The sequence below is a fragment of the Mizuhopecten yessoensis genome, unplaced genomic scaffold, assembly GCF_002113885.1.
Source record: "Mizuhopecten yessoensis strain PY_sf001 unplaced genomic scaffold, ASM211388v2 scaffold9385, whole genome shotgun sequence".
Taxonomy (NCBI): domain Eukaryota; kingdom Metazoa; phylum Mollusca; class Bivalvia; order Pectinida; family Pectinidae; genus Mizuhopecten; species Mizuhopecten yessoensis.
In genome coordinates this window covers 974565-995449 of record NW_018408021.1, presented here as the reverse complement: position 1 = coordinate 995449, position 20885 = coordinate 974565, and the positions used below count along the sequence as shown (strand labels likewise).

At 36.4% G+C, this 20885-nt stretch overlaps 2 protein-coding genes across 2 annotated transcripts; both read left to right on the top strand.

Annotated features, from left to right (window-relative positions):
- Positions 1–1362: 1362 nt before the first annotated feature.
- Positions 1363–3561, top strand: LOC110457950 (kelch-like protein 35). The gene is made up of 2 exons (XM_021509459.1): positions 1363–1538; positions 2054–3561. The coding sequence occupies exon 2, from the start codon at positions 2151–2153 to the stop codon at positions 3330–3332; it is 1182 nt and encodes a 393-aa protein (XP_021365134.1). The 5' UTR covers positions 1363–1538; positions 2054–2150; the 3' UTR covers positions 3333–3561.
- A 12510-nt stretch (positions 3562–16071) lies between these two features.
- Positions 16072–17241, top strand: LOC110457956. Its single transcript, XM_021509474.1, has one exon. It carries the CDS (start codon positions 16072–16074, stop codon positions 17239–17241), a length of 1170 nt encoding a protein of 389 aa, XP_021365149.1.
- Positions 17242–20885: the final 3644 nt, after the last annotated feature.

Genomic DNA, 20885 nt, shown 5'->3' with positions numbered 1-20885 from the left:
ATTCTTCAAATGAATTTCGCCAATTTCAAAACAATCTATTTCAAATCATATTGACTATAACAAATTGTAGACCCCTTATATAATATTACCATTTAAATTCTAAAAATGATATTATTGTAAATGTCCAACACATTGAAAGCAATTTTGTTTCAAATCGCTGACTCACTAACAGAGTGCGATGCTTTGATATGTTACTATATTAACTAATTTTACTTCATCGTAATAAATCTGCCCACACAGAGGATAGGTGCTGTGCTGTCAGATAAATAATTTGACATGTTTCTGTAGTAATGTACGTAATCGTATAATAGACGTACACTTTTGTATACGTTCCAGGTCATGAATGATTTGTCTGACAGTCGAAAGTAGGTCACATGAAATCATTGTTGTAACGTCACCGCTCAAAGCAAAAGTATAACAATGCATTTCACCCACATGTATATGTATACTTTAAATTGGTTTTAGTTTAAATAGAGAGTATATTCATGCTTTGATGGCATGGATTAAACACAATTGTATTTAAAATTTTCTTAACCTAAAACAACATCTCTTGTATTAGTAGTCGCCATACTATGTTAAATATGTGATTTCAGCCTTGCGGTTTTCTTCCTTGCCATTGTTATGAGTTATCCCTGATAACCTTGTTATAACACCTGTACGGGTCATATCAAGGATGGCCGAACAAATAGCAAATACACATTGCACAAAGTATCGTCAGCTTAACCAATGACAAATTCAGTGGAAGAGGTTTCCAAACCGTGTTAATATCAAGATAAATCAATGTATTCATTGTTTGTATGTAGAACAGTTCATATTTGTTATTTTCATATTTATTCATATACGTCTGCATATATATATTGTAGATTGGTACAAAGGTTATACACACCTAACAAGGCTTTGTATTTCCCCGATATGAACCCATCTATGCAATACCTACCTCGATAGACAGCTTGATATTTAACTAAACGTGAACTGTTTCATCTTGCATGCAGGGTTTTTTAATGTTCATATTATAAAAATAAAATTGCATATTTATAGATTGATAATGATACCCTGAAAATACAAACTCTTTTAAGGATTTCCGTTTTTTTCTTTAAAAAATTATTATTTTGAAAAAACTGAGTTCAATAATCGTTAAGATAACAAGGGTTTGAAAACAGGACACGGTCAACAGTGATAGTAAAATTTGAACGACTCGTAGCATACCAAATAAAACCCTTATCGAGTTCGTACACGCCTGAGTTCTGCGGGTTACCTATTAAAAAGCAAGGCCCTGGCTAATGTAATTGTGGTAACGACAGCGACGTAGTAATGCTATCTAATAATAGCATTGATGATAACAAAGAGGGAAATCCCGCTGTACCGTAAAAATAGACCAGTGCCGCATTTAAAACTGATCAAAGTGGAAGGATTTTTAAACGTGAAGCTGCTTGTTGGCCGTATTACACGAGTAAAACGAGGTAAATAATACTTCTAACTTACTTCCAGGACAGTGGAGTTGACATGTAACAGACTCGAGGTACTACGGCGTTTAATAGGTAAGTCACTTCATCTGTGCTACAGATTCATACATGAATCGATTTCATACCTCGTGGTCCATTGGGGACAATGACTTTCCGTCAGAGTATGGCGAATTTAACAACAGGCTTTGTATTAAAACAATACGTCTAGTACTTAGACATGAGCAAGGTAGTCAACATTCATATGTTACAGTATTTCTTAACAAATGTAATTTAATGTTTTATATCAAAAACATATTAAAAAGATTCGAGCCACGTTGCGTAGCCGTTTGTTATATCGATTTGTCTTTGTGTGTGTTATCATGAGTGGTGGGGACAGAGTTTTAAGCGTGGATCGTCTACACAGGAAGATAAATTATACAAAACTTCCCGTTCTCGAGACACAAACTAGTGTATTATAACTGGACATTATAATAGAGTTAGTGTTGTACATCCACTTAATCTAAACACTGTGTTAACTGCCTGCTTCCTGTAGGATGTGTTCTGGAGGGGAAGTATGTCCTTAACATAATACTCTTGTTTGTTTACTCCAGGTCCTAAACAGAACGAACCACACAAGGAGATAGTGTGGAATGACCACACAGCGACGAAAAATCTTGGCTACGAACGTTCACCATTACATCGCACGCAATGGAGTGCCAGAAGCATAACGCATCGAACAGCCTTTATCCAAACCTCATTCATGAATGTCTCGACCCGGAATCGAAGAAGCACCTTGCCGCCTATTTCTGTGAAGGTTGTTTCAGTCACAAAGAGTGTATTAATTCTGCAAACGTTCAACAATATCTCGAAATATCGAGGACACTTCATCATGAAAAATTACAATATGAATGTGAAAACTTTCTAAGAAATAATAATATGTGCCGCCGCCTCAGTTTAGAGCCGAGGTCGAGAAATGAAGCCTCTCGCTACCAGTTAATGTTTACTGGAAACAGAGAAGATCGGTCATCTCGGCCTCTTGACCTCCATCTGTATGATTGCAGAAAGAATTTTCAGAAAACCTGTCGGATACCAGAACTTTCTAATGTCGGTGTAGGATGTGCAGTGTGTTGTTTACAAGACAATGGTTATGACGCGCCTCACGTGTACGTGTCTGGAGGCGGGAAATGTTCGGGAGACGTATACCATTGTGACATTGTTATGAACAAGAGGAAAAAGTGCTCAAAAAGACTAGTGAAGGGAAGATCTCACCACTGTATGACGTGTGTTCAGAACAAACTCTATGTGTTGGGAGGGCAATGTAGCAAAGGGGAGACAATTCGCACCGTTGAGGAATTCGCGCCAAAACGCCATTCCTGGAAGACAGTGGGAAATCTAGAAATAGGTGTCCGCAGTGCTACAGCTGTAATACATAACAGCCAGATTTACGTGTTCGGGGGAATATTAGACATGGGTAAAGAAACGTCCATTGTTCAGATGTTCGACCCCAAAACAAAGACAAGCAAAATTCTGGCCAGTCTCCCGTTTCCGGTATCAGGAGGCCAGGCGGTTGTGCGCGAGGGAAAGATTTTTGTCACGTGCGGTAATGGGCGTCTTGTGTCGTATGATCCAGCTTCAGATCAGCACGTCATCTGTACAAACATGCCTGTGTGCTGCACAAACTTTGCCATGTTTGCTGAAAGAGAAGGTATCTTCTTTGCTGGTGGAAAAACTCCAAATGACGACAACGTGTTGAAAACCGTGTACGTGTATTCGCCCGAGAACTGTACATGGCACGTGACGGACAAGGACCTTTCTGTGCCACTTTCCGTTTATGGTTCCTGTTCCGTAGAAATACCGGCAGATTATGGACTTGTTCCATTTTTCAGCTAAATACCTGAGTGAACGGACTGTTTGCAAAATGTGAGCAATTAGATGCTGAGTAGATACCTAATGTAGTGCGAAGTCTATGTGCTTAATATGTTCTTATTCAGTGTGACTTTAATATTGGTGCTTCATCCTCTTGATTAGTGTGCAATATCTCGATTCTATATGATTCTTTTGATTATACAGAGTGTTGTTTTTATACCACTTCATTCATTTATTGGTGTGACAAAATAAAAGTATAAAAAATATGTTTGTTGTATTTATTTTTAATTGGTATTTCATTGTTCCAAGATATGCTCTTCTATATAAATTTGTGATTTTATTTGATTTCAGTTAAAGGATTAACAAAGAACATGTGAAAACCCCTTTATTTTCTGAAATTTAACAATTACAGGAGTACAGGTTTATTACAACTGAATGATGAATTTAGTGTGTATATTATGAATGATACCACTAGTCAAAAGGCTAACTCTGATTATCGAGGTTACGGTATACGGGATGGAGATGATACCAGTTTAGTCATATCTTATGCTTTTGCAGTATTTATGATTTGATGATTCTCATAACATTATTGTCGTTACAAGCTACTTGATATTTCAAATATACTGATCTGTGCCGCTTTGCATTCTTGCAGTAGTATTTTCAATTTCATAACGAAACATAGAAATTCGTACATTGTTGAGAATTATTAGACAAGTATTGTTAGTATTATCAGTTGGGTGGGGTAAAGTTGTAAGTATGTTAGCGAAGGTTGTAAGGAATAAAATGTTCGTTATGATTTAGAAGTGTTCTAGAAATCGCGAAAATAACTAACCAGTCCACATTTGCATTTCAATGCATGGGATGATACTCGCATAACATCATATTTATTTTAAATTTGATAACCTTTGATCTTCTTTTTTTATTGAATGCATTTCCACCGTTACAAAGTACAGAATAACGAGTAATCCTAGTTTATCGATGCCGCTGTCTGCGTTTCCTTGGCATCTTTGATATGCGACATAATCGCAAACTTCCGCTTGACAACACATTGCTTAGATAGCAGGTATATTTCACACACGTTTCGTCATCCAGGGTCAACTAAAGGGAACATAGTTAATGCAATGCTTCCGTCTGTGTAATTCAATCAAGTTATAAGAGTCAAACGACCTTAGTGTCCTACGTTTTTAAAAATTGTTTATGGCGCTTATGCTTCACAAGACACTAAATTTTGTCAAAACATGCCACAGAGATGAAATTGTAAACCGACAGTAATCGTGTGAAGTTTATAACACGGTAATAAAGTAGGGTGAAATGTTATCTTTAAACTAAATAAAGAGTTGAGATTGCGATACGACATCCTGGATACCAATCAATGTCACAGCTGGAGTATCCTTACTATAATACGGAGTGTTGTTGATTTGTTTGAATGGTTGTACGTCCGCGTCAGGCAGTTCGATTACACAGATAAAACGCGTACTATTCATAGCATTAATAATTCTCTTTTAATACAAATAGGAAGTCTATTGTATATAAATTGACCAAATGTGATATGGTATTTCTTACCATTGTGTTGAAACCAGTAGGTAGTCTTTTTACTAATACATAAAATATAGATACATAATATCAACATTTACTCTGGATCCATGCATAGCATGTAGAGATACTAATCCCATGAACCAGAAACCATGTCCATCAATAGTTGTAAGAAATACAATGTCTTTCGAAAATATATCAAATATTACGAATATAATTGATTTAAGATAGCTACCTTTTATTTTTTGTTTATCTGTCGCGGCCAAAGACAGGACTGAATCGTCCCTAGACAACGTAATATATCTTTGTTAACTCATTCACCCCTGAAATTTCATTATGAACTATTCCAACCTTTGAAATGGAGGAGTTAAAATGTGTCTTCGGGGATGAATGAGTTAAGGGCCATCGGAGGCCATCGTATATACCTTTACCAATAACCTTAAATCGTCAACTTTTGTTTGTAAACAGTGGAAACACCCGTGTTAATACAACAAATTGATATATTTTAACAGTCACACGTACCAGCTTACCTCGAACGTTAGTACCAGTTAGTACATGTACATGTATAACCACCTTACCGCAAATGTTTGTACCAACTGGAAATCAACCTCAGAATGAGTCGGGAATGTAAGTACCAGCTAATCAGGAATTAAGTACCGTCTAACCAGGAATGTAAGTACCGTCTAACCGGGAATGTAAGAACCGTCTAACCGGGATTGTAAGTACTGTCTAACCGGGATTGTAAGTACTGTCTAACCGGGAATGTAAGAACCGTCTAACCGGGAATGTAAGAACCGTCTAACTAGGAATGTAAGTACCAGCTAACCAGGAATTAAGTACCAGCTAACCGGGAATTTAAGTACCAGATTACCGGGAATGTAAGAACCGTTTAACCAGGAATGTAAGTACCAGCTAACCGGGAATGTAAGTACCAGCTAACCAGGAATGTAAGTACCAGCTAACCGGGAATGTAAGTACCAGCTAACCAGGAATGTAAGAACCAGCTAACCAGGAATGTAAGTACCGTCTAACCAGGAATGTAAGTACCAGCTAACCGGGAACGTAAGTACCAGCTAACCGGGAATGTAAGTACCAGCTAACCAGGAATGTAGGTAGCAGTTAACCAGGAATGTAAGGACCGTCTAACCAGGAATGTAAGTACCAGCTAACCAGGAATGTAAGTACCGTCTAACCGGGAATGTAAGTACCAGCTAACCAGGAATGTGAGAACCGTCTAACCGGGAATGTGAGAACCATTTAACCTGGAATGTAATTACCAGCTAACCGGAAATGTAAGTACCGTCTAACCAGGAATGTAAGTACCAGCTAACCGGGAATGTAAGTACCGTCTAACCGGGAATGTAAGTATCAGCTAACCGGGAATGTAAGTACCTTCTAACCGGGAATGTAAGAACCTTCTAACCTCATTTAAGAACGGCCTCCCCTCGGGAATGTAAGTACCAGCTTACAAGGAACGTAAGTACCAGCTAACCTGGAATGTAAGTACCAGCTAGCCAGGAATGTAGGTAGCAGTTAACCAGGAATGTAAGGACCGTCTAACCAGGAATGTAAGTACCAGCTAACCAGGAATGTAAGTACCGTCTAACCGGGAATGTAAGTACCAGCTAACAGGGAATGTGAGAACTGACTAACCGGGAATCATGCAGTATTAAAAGCTTGCAAAAGCAATACAAACCGTCTAGCGTACAAAGACGGCTGTTGGAATTATATTCCAATAATAGAACTTTGTGTAGTGATAGTGGCACCCAAACATTTATAAGCATGTTACTTGTTTACAAATGAGGGAAATGAATATACGTGCTGATAATCATATGTATGCGTGTGTATTTTAAACTTCACATAAACACAGATATGGGACACACTCTGTAAACGTTCAGCCTTATTATAAAATTTCCACTCATCTAACTACAAGTACTTATGTGCGCTGTCGTTATTTTTAGCACGGGCGAAACGTGTGGATTTTCATTTTGTAAGAAGATAAATGTTCTAGATATTGATTATATTGTTGATGTAACTTTAAGTGGTAAACCCGGTTTTTCACATGTACTTGTCTTGGTCGTTTAACTGCAGAATTTTGACAATTTGCCAACTATAAATATGACCTGTTACACAGCCAATTTTTAAGTATAGGGATGATGGTGACTGACAACACACTGATAGATGAAGTTGCAATTTGGTTTGGTATAGTATTGTTTAACGTCCTATCAACAGCTATGGTCATTTAAGAACGGCCTCCCCTGTGTGCAAGATGCATGCGTGTAGTGTATGCTTGTGTGTTTTGGAAGGCTGCGATATGTTCGTGTTCGTCTCCTTGTGATAGCGCAGAACTGATACTGACTTTATAGTGCTACCTCACTGAAACATACTGCCGAAAACATCCAGCAGGACATCCCGCCCGGTCACATTATACTGACAACGGGCGAACCAGTCGCCCCACTCCTAAATTGCTGAGCGTTAAGGGCCAAGGGACAGAACCCAAAGCCTTCCTCACAGGGGCGAACGCTCAGCTAAAGGCCAAAAGTGAGGCATTGTCAACAGAGACAATAGGAGGAAGAAGGTTGTTTAGAAGGAAGAGAAAAGATAAGTTCCCAAATTTAGTCCCCTCTTACGATCATGCAATGGGGGCAGCAGGTACAATTCTTACGCCCTACCTGCAGGGAAGCGTGTTTTTTGTAGCAAGGTTTTCATACCAACACCGTCTGATGATGTCATTGCCGTACACGTTACAAGGAGCTCCGTACAGTATGAGGATGTTGGACAGCAAACCTCTCTATTATATATATATATAATTGTGTACTCATGTAGGAAAGTTTATATATATTATATGCAAGAAAACCTGTGAATTCAAGCAAGCATGACAATATGTGTAGTAAATGCAAACAAACTTCTGTGATACCTATATATGTTACATACATACAACAGCAAAGTGAATAAACAAACACAGACAGAACTATCGCCTCTACATTTTCTATGCGTAATAAAAGAGTGCTAGTTAGCGCTTACAATCTATACATGTAAATATATTTGTATGTGAATTTCAACAAATTTCACAAAGACATTTTTAAAATTGAGAATGTCAAGATTAGATTGGTTGTGCTGCAGATGTGTTGTCGTACATTTTGCAGGTTTTATTGCAATCAAACTTCACGTCTGCGTTTATTAGCATAGTATCATCATACGGCCGTCAAGCTCTATTGGTAACGGTAGGTAGATAATACACCCGTTACAGGGGGACCAATCACAGACCTCCGTACACGATACACATTGTCCATATGTTAGCTCTCACCTGTTAGTTCAGGTACCCCAGCAGCTAACATATGTTTGACGGCGGAACTATAACGGACATTTAAAGGGAAAGCCTCCAACATTCCTTCGATGAAATTGTATGAACTGTTGTACTTTATCCTGAACACAAAACCAGGTGCAAGACAGCTTTTACATGTTAGGCACTACGATTTCATTTTAAACTCACAACAATGTTTGTCATCATCTAAATACAGTAAATAAATATCTGTGTGATCACGTTCTTGCTCATATGTAATATCTTATAAAGAATCTAGAGTGTCTTTAAATTATGCCATAATTCTTCAGCAGGAACACATGTTGCAAGTTGTAAATACTGTCTCCTTCTTAAACCGGCCAGTTTAGAACAAAGTTAACAAGAAGCTTTTAAACTATGTTATACGGTTAGATATAACATGTTAAAGCCACAGTGTGTACCTGTCAATGGGTATCGAATGATCTAAAATATTTCTGCCCAATTGTTTGAAATCAATTTTAACTCACAACCAATTGATAAATGTAGTAAAATCGCTATTTGTTGATAGATTTTGGTGTAAACAGATATTCAATAGAGAGTTGATATGATGACACGGTCTTACAGGAACCGACACGATTTGATCAGATCCTCATTTAAAACCTTTTTTGTAGTTTTGTGGTTGTACCTTTAACTTAGGAATGTGTCCGATTATATCAAATTGCATTCATTTGTATGTGCTACATCATGACTCGGAAAATATTTTGTTTCTAAAAAAGAGAGACAACTCGTATATCGAGGATATTCTGTTATAAATATTGTTGATACATGTCTGTAGTCAAGAAATCAAACAGGTATTCGTGTTCTATGTAAAATCATGATTCTGTATTCATTAGTGTAGTTTGTGCGTATACACGCATGTTTCAGCTCTGCAGAGATATAAAATTACTATTATTTACATCCAATCAGAATAAAATATGCACAATAAAATAAACATGGGTGGCTTATTCAAAAAAATATTTTTTTTATTTGGTAACAAGGGTAATAGCCACTGCCAAAAAGGTTTATACTAATGAAAGTACAATAATCAAAAGAAGTTCGACTGAACTAGGTAACACACAGAACAATACATAAATACTTTTGCGAAAACACATACTTACAAACGACACAAATAGCCATCAAACTAACCCTAGTCACACCATCAATTATTTCAGGCAAAGTATTTTTAAAGTTGCAACCTCGCCTTTTCCTAACATTATACCTATCTGAAAAATATTAAACACCATAACTATATACGAACCATTATGCAGGTTCCTTTTTTGCATATTGGCGGAGGGACTACATGTATATTAGGAAAACTACAAAGGAAGAATTCCAATGATTTTAACATCAATAACGTAGTCTTGGTACAAACAGAATCGGAGAGAGATATCAACATGAAGATTATAAACTCTCATGTGAACACCATCTCAATGAAACACTGAACAAAGACTGTTTTGTGGTTGTCAGGGTGATGGGAATGTTCCACTACATGGATGCAAATACATGTTCTGTCACTATGTAATTAGCACTGGTAAGGACCCATTTGGACTTTGACAGCTCAAAAGCAAGGGCATAGAACAGTCTGAAGGTATCCAGAGACGAATTGCCAACACTCGCCTATCGACGGATCAGAGGAGATATGATCGAAGTTGATGAGATCATAAACGGCATAAATGATAGGAAAACCAACAGCATCTGCAATTCATGGCATATTGGGATTGCAAGGAACAGTAGGAGAAGAAAACAGAAAAACAAATCCACATCGCGAAAGGACTTATCACAGACAAAACTTGAAGTCACTGTCAGTCAATCTGAACAAGGATTGAAGGATATTTGCATCGGGCATAGACAATACACAAATGTGTTAAACAGAGATGTAAAGCTTTTCTCCTGACTGTTAATAAACACAGCCAATTTAATACAAAAATCTGTCTCGGTCTATTCATATAACGAACCTGTTTCGGCTTTGATATCTTCGTATAAAAAAAAGGTCTAGCAACTCTAATGAGGACAGAGCAGGAAGAGAAAATGAAATTCTGAATAAAAAACCCAGCAAATACTGTGAATTTCCAGTTTGCAAAATGTAATTTCTTCACTCGTGATGTGGTCCTTAGTGCATTAACGCCATGTTTTACTTCAGCAAGCTACATAAGTGTTTAGGAGTGATGTAATGTTTGTAGAGCGTTCACTTATGTCTCAGTGTTTTGACAATTTGCCAACTGATAATATGCATATTGTTTGATCTTAAACGCAATATGCATTTACTATTGAAATGCCGATCCATCAAGCGTGGAAATGCAGGTTTGCGGATATAAAGTATTTGCAAGGCCAAAGCTTGGGAAAAATGTGTATTGTGAAAATTGAAAATGAGGTTCAGGGATGTAGCCACGGCCTTGGAGGGGATATATATGCAAATTTTAAAATGTTAAACTTGATAGAGCACTTAAAAGTCAATCAGCTGATTTAAAGAAATCTCGATACTCTGTGGGGGAGGGGGATGTGTAACTACCCCGTTACATCCCTGTATCCGATGAAACACATTTTCTTCTGTAGGACCTCTTGTATATAGGAAACAACGACAAATTATGACTTTCTCGGACGTCCCGGAAATGTACAAAATTACTGTTTTTTTCAAAGTTAGACTTACATAAATGTACACGTGGTCATATGTGGTATGGGTAGTTTTACTTTTACTTCATACCTACAATTGTTTCGTCATCATTTATGTTAAATAACGATATAACGCCGAAAGGAATAATGACGTCACATTATCATAACATAAGATTGCGGTTAAATATCCGGACATGATTCAAGCTTTTGGTCTGATCAACCGATAACTACCACCAACATTGCCAATTACTCGTATGGGGAATAAGGTTTGGTATCGCACACTAGCTAAACACATGCAGTACTCTGGTCATATTCAATAGGTACGTAATAAATGTAAATTAAGCAACAGTGTCAACGCAGAATTCAATAGTCGCAAACTCAAATTTCTCTCACAAAAATAAAACAAACGAAAATTGAGTGAGACCCCGACATGAAACGAAATTTATTTGAAAATCACCAGCAGACATGAAAAGCAAGATCAGATAGAATTCATATGTTAGACCATCTGATGTCTTCTATCACGTGAAGGAAAGCATGTGTGAAGTCGGGTGGCGGAGTGGATAGCACACTTTCATTTAACTCATTCATCCCTGAAATTTCATAAAGAACTGTTCCAACCTTTGAATTGGAAGAGTTTAAATATGTATTCAGGGGTGAATGAGTTAAGAAACCATGTCCTGAGACAGTGATCGTATACTGATCGTATATATTTAAATAATCACGGATGACTTATAAATATATTTAGTTAGAATTCAGGTTTGACGATGAGCGTAACAGATACGACGTTTAGATGGAGGGTTTTTCCAGTAGACTACCAGACTACCTGATTATGTAATTCATTTGTAAGCATGACGCATCAACAGGTAGTATTGAACCACGACTGGTGTGTTATCAACAAGGACAGAAATGTGAACTGTCTTGAAATTAACTTGTTTAACTCATGCAGTCAATCAAATCTTATAACTGGAATTCAGATCAGGGTAAATATCAGGACACATTTCAACCATCTGTCTATAAAGGGGAACAACTTTTTTTCTTTTATTTCTTTTCACATACTATTACCCGAAAATAACAAAATAAAATAACAAAACAAAAATCAAACAAACAAATGGTCATAGATATTAACAAAAAGTTATAACTGTAATAGAGTTTGTCCAGATTACAATCTAGGGGAGATAACTCTCCATTTTGAACACCTGTACACAGCCCTATGTTAGTATTGAATAATTACCAGATGTTATTTGATTAGATACTATCAGATGGATACGTGCCAGTTCACATTTAAATGGATCTATACAGATGTCACCTTGTCTACATAAATAATAATAATAATAACTCGAGGTTCTTATATGCCGCTTTATCACAATCTAGTTCGTAGGTCGTCTCAAAGCGGTTCACAAATTATTATCCGTGGTTATAGGTCCTTTTCAACCAGCCAATACCTTTCTCAACTCCCTGGAGAGCATACAGCCGGAGCTGCGTTTTCGGCGCTAACAGCTCAGATTCTACAATTCAATCACTGTCCAACCACGTACTCATTTACAGCTGAGTAGACTGGAACAAGCGGAGTAAAGTATCTTGTTCAAAGATACAACACAGTGCCGTGCCGTGACCTGAACCCGCAACCCTTTGGTCATGAGCCCGGCGTCCTACAACTAGACTACCGTACCTCCTATGTAAATGTATTAAAAGTTGGAAACCTGATAAATAGAAAATATGTACCAAACCTCCTAGCATGACATAACAAAAAACAGTACAATTCATCTAGTATCATAGCTTTGAATGCAAGAATCATTCATCCAGTAATTCATGCCAATCAGCCAATCTTGAAAGTAATTTAGTACACATATGTTTGTCTGATTCGTGTATCTTTCTACTCCATAGTACCAAAATAATCGCGATCTCTTAACCTCAGAACAGACATAAATCGTGTGTCATCAACATTTGCACAATAGTAAACATGTCATTTAAAAGTAATATTACCGTATTAATGACTAGGTAATTATAACAACACAAACAATTAATAATATGAAATAGGTGCTACCTAGAGGCGAACGCTTAATAAAATTATATTGTATACTTTTTGATTCATTGAATAAAATAGGGTTACCACCTGATAATAGTTTTAGAATAAGCATTAATATTTTAGACGATAGTGCATCGCACACAGAGGTTCAATTTGGTATTGAAAACCGCTGGAACATTATATAATTCAATGGAATAGACATGTACATGTATCCCTATGCAATGTAGCATGGACCATGGTTTAATTCGTATCATAATGACTATATGTGTTACGGTATATCACGGTATGTAATGTTAAAGTGGACGTTAGCCGATTGTATTAGGTATACCAATGTAACAGGAGAGGAAAAATGCACAGCCAGACTTGGGTTTGAACCCGGAACCCTCCCAACTCTAGACGGACGCTCTACCAATTTAGCTATCTTGTCGTCGACGATCGATCCAGTCCAGTTCCGCTACATTCCTCCCTCCTTTTTCTAAGTCTTTGCCCCCGAAGACTCAACTATTTACAACCCAGGTTCGGGTATCCCCTTGTCAAGCATACACCAAATGCTTGAAACAAGGGCTGGTCACAGGCACCACTGTTACAGGAAAGGAAAAATGCACGGCCAGACCTGGGTTCGAACCCGGGACCCTCCGAACTCTAGACGGACGCTCTACCAATAAAGCAATCTGGTCGCCGACGATCGACCCAGTCCAGTTCCGCTACACGAATTTAAACCGCTACCATCTCTTGTCACGTGGCGCCTTTTTCATTTTCATTCTTAATCATCAAATGACAACATGATAAAGCAAAATTGCAGATTCAAAAAACAAAAATGAAAATGCAGAAATTAGATATTTACATTCAGTAAATGTTAATGTAAAATGTAGACCATCTATTCCGTCTTTGCGTATTGCAGAGTTATCTGCTCTTGAGAGCAGTTATTGATTGTTACGTCATTTGTTTTTGAGAGTAAGGTCATCAATTTTTGAGAAAACGACGTAATTTTCTCACACAAACCAATGACGTAACAATCAATACCTGCTCTCAAGAGAAGATAACTCTGCAATACGCAAAGACGGAATACACACACAGATGTGTATTGTCAACGGCATTACACAAAACTTTATATTATGGTTCCATTATTTAGAGTTATCGAATATTGGTAAATGAAGTTTTTTTATACCAAGTTGTCCGATATTCTGCGACGTACGAAATATCGTTTAGTACAGTCATTCTGCTGACATGTACATGTATCCATCTTGCGTATATGGACTCAAGACCTGATTTTTTTATACACAAACAATATAATACTTTTTTTACAACCTGATCGGCTCATACTAAATTTGATTAAAAACTTAATGATTGTGAATTTTCCTATTTGACTGTAAAATAAACTACATGTATTTGATATTTAACTATACGCATCGGCTGCCATTTTCGATCAAATCCTCTCTGACCCCCTCGGTTATCGATAGGTTCCGAGCGCTGTGGGGGAGGGTTTATCATCTCAAATTAAAATCTCGTTCTTTATAAGATATCTGATAACCGAATTATACAAGATATCTCATTTAATTTTGTTTATAAGATATCTTATAAAAGATATAAGATATCTCATTTAATTCTTTTTATAAGATATCTTATATCTTTTATGAGATATCTTATATAATATATAAGATATCTTATATCTTTTATGAGATATCTTATAAAGTATATAAGATATCTTATTAAGTATATAAGATATCTCATTTATTATATAGGATATCTTATAAAGTATATAAGATATTTCATTAAGTATTAAAGATATTTTATATAATTATACTTATAATTATATAAGATATATTATATAATTTGGTTAAGTACTGGATCAACATTGCTCCATGAATAAATGACAACTTGGCTTGCCATACAAGATGGAATCACCTTTCAAATCACGTTCAGCGTTTTCATATCCATGTGCTTTATAAATCTTTCATTTATGATAAAGTTATTTAGCCATATTTGGGTTTAGAGAGGCGCAGGTTGACGATGCCAGTCAAAATGATTAATATGAGTATAGCATGGTGTCTGCCACCTATGATTTTCTTGCTATTATCAACAATTATCACGATTTCACAATTACAAACATGAACTAAATATATTTTCGATTTTCGTTAATCTACAAGTCGTTAACTTTAAAAGACGTTCACCGTTTGAAGAGCCTGTACACCCAGTTTAGTCACCGAACAATGTACCTAGCTGTGTCTGCTATGGCGTCGTCCGCTCAATCCAGGTACAGTGTCAGACACACATAACCTGCACATATATTGGTTTTTGTGCGACGTATATTGTACAGGTAAAGAGATGCAGAATTATAATTTATTTGTCAGATTAACTCGCATGAATAAATACCATTGTATGGAAATTGAAAGTATTCTTTAAATCACTTTCCCATTCACATTTGTGATTTTAGCGGGTTGTTTCGACACTGTTGTCGAAAGGGCACATACAGTAACGCTTTTATCAAACAACAGATAAATCACATCTGTTTATTTAAGTAAGAGGGATTATTTTGGCTGAATAAATACTTGGACAGCTCTTGTATTTTCTCAATTTCTGTATTGGTGTTAAATACCCGCCCTTCTCCCAGCCATAATTGATCTATCAATAAAGAGGAAGAATGTTTCCGCTACACACTCGTAAGACATGGGATACATTTAAGCTGCCGATTTTCCCATTATTAAATTTTGTGTTTATTATTGTCGCTGTCATACCGAGGGCTATAAGACCCAGTCCCCTCACGCACGCAAACAAATCACTGTAGGTGTTTGCACGACATAATCCCACTTGTCTAAATAATCGACACCGAGGGTCCAGCACGTTGTTCAGTGTTAAATCCATAAGTCAAATATTTTCATCATTTATCAGTTTTTATGACTGATGGACATGGAAACGACTGAAGAACACCAGCGTTAGTGAGATCATTGTGACAGAACTGTGTCGCGCTGTCAGGTGAACAGGACGTACTGTGTATTGTTTGCAAATCAAGGAATATCGAACATTCTTTACTTATTTGTTACAGTATCACGGATGATAATGGCGTCAACTGTTATCCCTAGTTGACACTTCGTGAAGTAGGTTATGTGAGATAAGACAGTATTAGATTGATCATGCTTCTTGGACATTTTGTTTAGAGCAATGCATGTTATATTGCCATTAATCACAGAATGAGTTTCAACAACATCAGCTAATATTAAACAAATATCAACTGTAAGAGTGATACATACAAACGTGATCTCTGGAAAAAATAAAACATGGCGGTTAATCAAGCGAAAATTGCTCGCAGTCAACTTAAACTAAGGAAAGGAAACATTCCAAGGCCGAGAACGGAAGGTGCTGGCAACAGGCAATTTGAGGTGGGATCTAATGATGATCAGTGTTTGTCTAATGGAACTGGTTTCAGCACATACGCAACTTCAAAAAATTTTAGAGTTCTTAGCACCACATCTAGTATTTATGCAAGCATAAGATCAGGGAACCGTAGGAAAGACACTGGCGCTCAACAAAAACCAGATATTCATGACATCGGTGCTCAATACCCACCGAAACCGTTATCTATTATGACGACAGACACGGGTATATCTTTGGATGGATACCCTGCAAACAACTGCATTGGATACAAGACACAACTCTGTCAAACAGAAAGTGAGTTCAAGGCCCAGAAACTCAACAGGACAGAGGAATGTAAATTAGAAAATTACAAATCACGCGTGCAAAGAGAACAACGATCACGCGAAAAACAGTGGACACAATCAACGCACTCGTTCAGAGCAAAATCTGCGAGAGTGTTTGACAGATTAACTCCGAAATCCAACCCAGCAAGGGATGTAGCATATGAGAAACCTAAAAACCAGAGACCAAAATCATCTCCGGCTTATGTTTCTTTTTTCCAAAAGCGACCAAAAGATCCGAAGGAAGAAGGGGAGGACGAAGCACGGCGTCGGAGGGAGAGAACGTGCAGTACGTGTGAGTATATGAAGAAGCTTATACAGATGTACGAGGATCATATTGGAGAACTAGAGTCAGAGGATGGTGCCCCGTACCCCGGTGATCACAGTCGGTATTCCTTCTCTGATCGACAAGTAAAGACATTTATGCATCTCTTAGAGACCGAGTACTGTTCTGAAATTCCGAAAATGAGAGAGTTATTACATAGCGGTGGAACGGACGGGGATAAATCTACTACAGCAAGTAACGGGTTTCTATGCAGCGCCCATGACAACGGGATACAGAGCAGAATCAGTCGATTTTGTCGTTCGCAGGAATCGTTCAATAAAAAACACCCCTTACCAGAGTATATTAAAAAGGGATTGGAAAATGTGAGAATATCACAAGCAATGTTAGCGAAACAACAGCACGTCGAAAATAGAAGGGCGATTATAATACAGGAGGCTAGACGTAAACTAGGCATCATCAGGCTGTAAACTTATTTTCTCGTTTTGATGTCGCATACATTTGATTCATCAACTCCTTTTATGTTCTATTTTTCAATTTCTCATTGAAATCATGGAGGCGAGAATAGAATGAGAGGATTACATAGATTACAGTTAAAATAAAATGGTTCACCACTTTTCCCAGACGCTGGATATATTCAACCCTACACGACAAGACTGCTGCACCCGATGAAAGGATATTCTAATGTATGTCATGGTTTTGCTTTTGTATGTATCTGATCGATAGTGTATTGTTGTATTTGCACTAAAGGTCCCTTTCATGTCTTGTTGAATTATCGGTTTTTTTCTATACAATGAATAGCAACATCCTTATAGTTATTGAACCATGTACGAGTCGTGCATTGTTAGTGTACCGTAAGATGTTTTATTTACGGGATTTATATCTCCCACTGTTGGTAGCTAATAGGCTTAGGCGATGAAAAGATGGAACTAGATCATATGTGATTGTAGGTTGAGGAAACAAATTATTTTTGCACAATATATTGATTTACATGCTGATTCGACTGGTAAAAGAAAATACATTAACATCGTTTTATCAATGTTTCACACAGCTTAATGTTTTTCACAAATTTTACAAGCATAATGATGTATACGTAAATATATAATGTTGTACGGACATTAACATAAAAATATCGTTAAGATATGAAAATCACATATGACAGTGTACAAAAACATATGTAAAACGTTTGTCTGTTGTCATAATATATATGTTTGAACATAATAATGTGACTTTCAAAAGTATTGGAATAAGTCCAATTTAAGATACATTAAAATTGATTCAAATAGCCACTTAACCTATAGTAGCTCGACCTGGGTGGCTGTTAACTACATATAATAGGTGAGATATACTTGGTATATCTACATTTTATTCGACTGACCTTCATTTCTTGGTGGATATTTCTATTGTAATCTTAAAAATCTACAAGCCAAAAAGAGCTTACATTTTGAAAGGAATTAATTAGTGAATTGTTGTTCCTATTCTAAGCCATATCCCCTTCAGAAATATCAGCTGGTTATATTCTTAACGTATATTTGCACAAACCTGTATTCTTACAATTATTACGCTGTTTGTAGATTAGGAACACGACTAAAAAAGCCCAAGTCTTTTTCCTCATTAGACGATGTAAATACACTGGTTTATGATATAGAAGAAATGCTACCCACCCAGTGAATCAAAATATCAACTGCTTGCGATTTTAATTGATGTTTGTATAAAAGTGTATGTTAACATGTATAATAATGTCCCTGAATACTTATAAGGTTAAATAAACAATCTCTGGATTATTCCATTCAACGCATTGACGTAGATAAAGTGTTTGCCAATATGATTTACACGGCCAATTGTGACATTTTATATTTACTCTTACTGTTACTGACTTTGATAGTTTAAATATCATGCTTTATCCTGAGTAAATATTTACTATGTTTGTAAAGATGTGGTCGGCTGAAGATTGAATAAAAGAAAGCAATTACAATTTTCTGGTTTGTTAGTCAATTGAAATAAAAAAAAAATATCAATTCGTTTGTACCGACTAAATTTTCAGCACAAATGGTAATGGGAATCGGTTAGATGTGATCAAATGAATTACAACACGATTTGTGTATGCAACACATGAACTCCTTTTTCATTTTGACTACGTATATGAGGTTCTTACATGGTTGCACAGATAAATTTTAGCATTTATGAAAATAACACTATAAGTAAGAGCTGCTATCGTTTTGTCCATTTCATGAGTTCAGCAGGCCATATAATCAGTGAACAATTTCTATAACTCAGAAGCATCATTGGATAGTGTCTTTACGAATGCATGTGATTTTTTTGTTAGAATGTTCAATTGGCATCATGGTATACGTTGTAGGCAGATATTGAACTACATTCAAAAATAACTTGCTCCAAAATGATTTTTTATGATTAAATGCATCAAAATCGGTAACACTAAATGTATTGGAACGAAACGGCATGATAACAAGGAAAGCAGAAATACTTAACATGACATTTGAATATCAATAATTTGATTTGAATCCGAGTAGGTACGTTAAGGATCACTAATTCCACTGTAGATTTCTGAGTACACAGTTACCTTTTTTGATATTACAGTAGCGCGCCTAGGCCAGAATATTTCCGTTGACTAGATAGCTCAGTTTGTTAGAACGACAGTATTATGATATGAGGTGCAGGGTTCGAATGCTTGTCCAGCCGCATTGTACTTTTACACAAAACAGTGTTGAACACTACTCTGTTAAATTTCATCTTCATCAAATTTTCATAAAACTCCACATAATTATTTATGGGCTTTGTTTCAAGAAATGTTTTACCAATGCTTACCAAAAAACACAATTTCAATGGATAGGTAATAGTTCTGGTAGTTGAACGGAGATCCTTAAAGAGAATTTTACATTTACAAAGCATGCCCATCACAGTGATAAAGAAGTTTTAATTTCTACTTTAATTTTTACATGAATTTTGCCCTTATCGTGATAATTACAAGTTATATATAACCTGAATGCAAAAACGTATAATGAGGTCGATTTCCTCACTATAAATTGATATACAATAGCCCACACAATGTTTGCATTATATGTTACTTTAAACCTGGTGTCTTTGATGCTGTGACAGATCTATTAGGTTAGAAGGGATATCATTACTATACAAACATGTCTTGTAATATATTAAGTATACAAACTACGCCAGCCATACAGTAAAACGCTTATATGTGCTTTGTCAGGCCATTCTATTGTACAGTCACATGATGCTACAAATCTGCACTGTGTATGAACTGGTTAAACCCCTACGCAAACGGCATCCTACCCACTCCCCTTACTTCATTAAAATGTAGGATTATTCTTAATTCAGATGATTGTTCAAATTTATTCAATTCTTTTTTTATCAGATCAATATTTAGTGGAAAATAACATTATATCATTTCAAAATCGTGTGCTTGTCGTTAACTGTCTGTATCGGTTACAATCCGTTGTTGTGGCCTTTCATTAATTATTTTTGTTATATTTTGAAATAAATCAAAACACATAATATGACCTGGCACAATGATTTCTTTTCATAATTCAATTATCAAATCAGAAAGGTCATTGTAAGAAATTGCTGCATACACTTGAAGTTTTGTTCATAAAGATTAAGGTCTCTGTTTGGTCCAATGCAAATTGAAAACTATCATTAGTAACAATAAGTTCTATAATACTGATTTACTGTGTACAAACAGTTCAAATATATACAGTTTTCATTTACGATAAATCCTTTCCATTTGGTGTAAAAGGCTCACTATCTGAAAAGATTATGTTCCTGTGTCATAAATGACATGAAAACACGAATCCCGAGGCATATGCATAGTTAAACCTGAGGTCAATTCAAGGATATCTCATGTCAGTGTTTATTCGCTCAAATTAGACCCTCCTTGTGTTTATATTGTGGTGTTTAAGCATATCAAGATCCACAGTTTGAATGTGGGATATATCCACCTGCATAATGTCCTCCCTAAGGGGAATATGTACCATGGTAGTAGGTATGTGGTTTCCCTGTGAGTTCAGCATAGCCAGAAACATATTGACCCGACTGTCTATCTTCCTCTTGTTCTCAGTCTCATTAGCTGATGCAACCT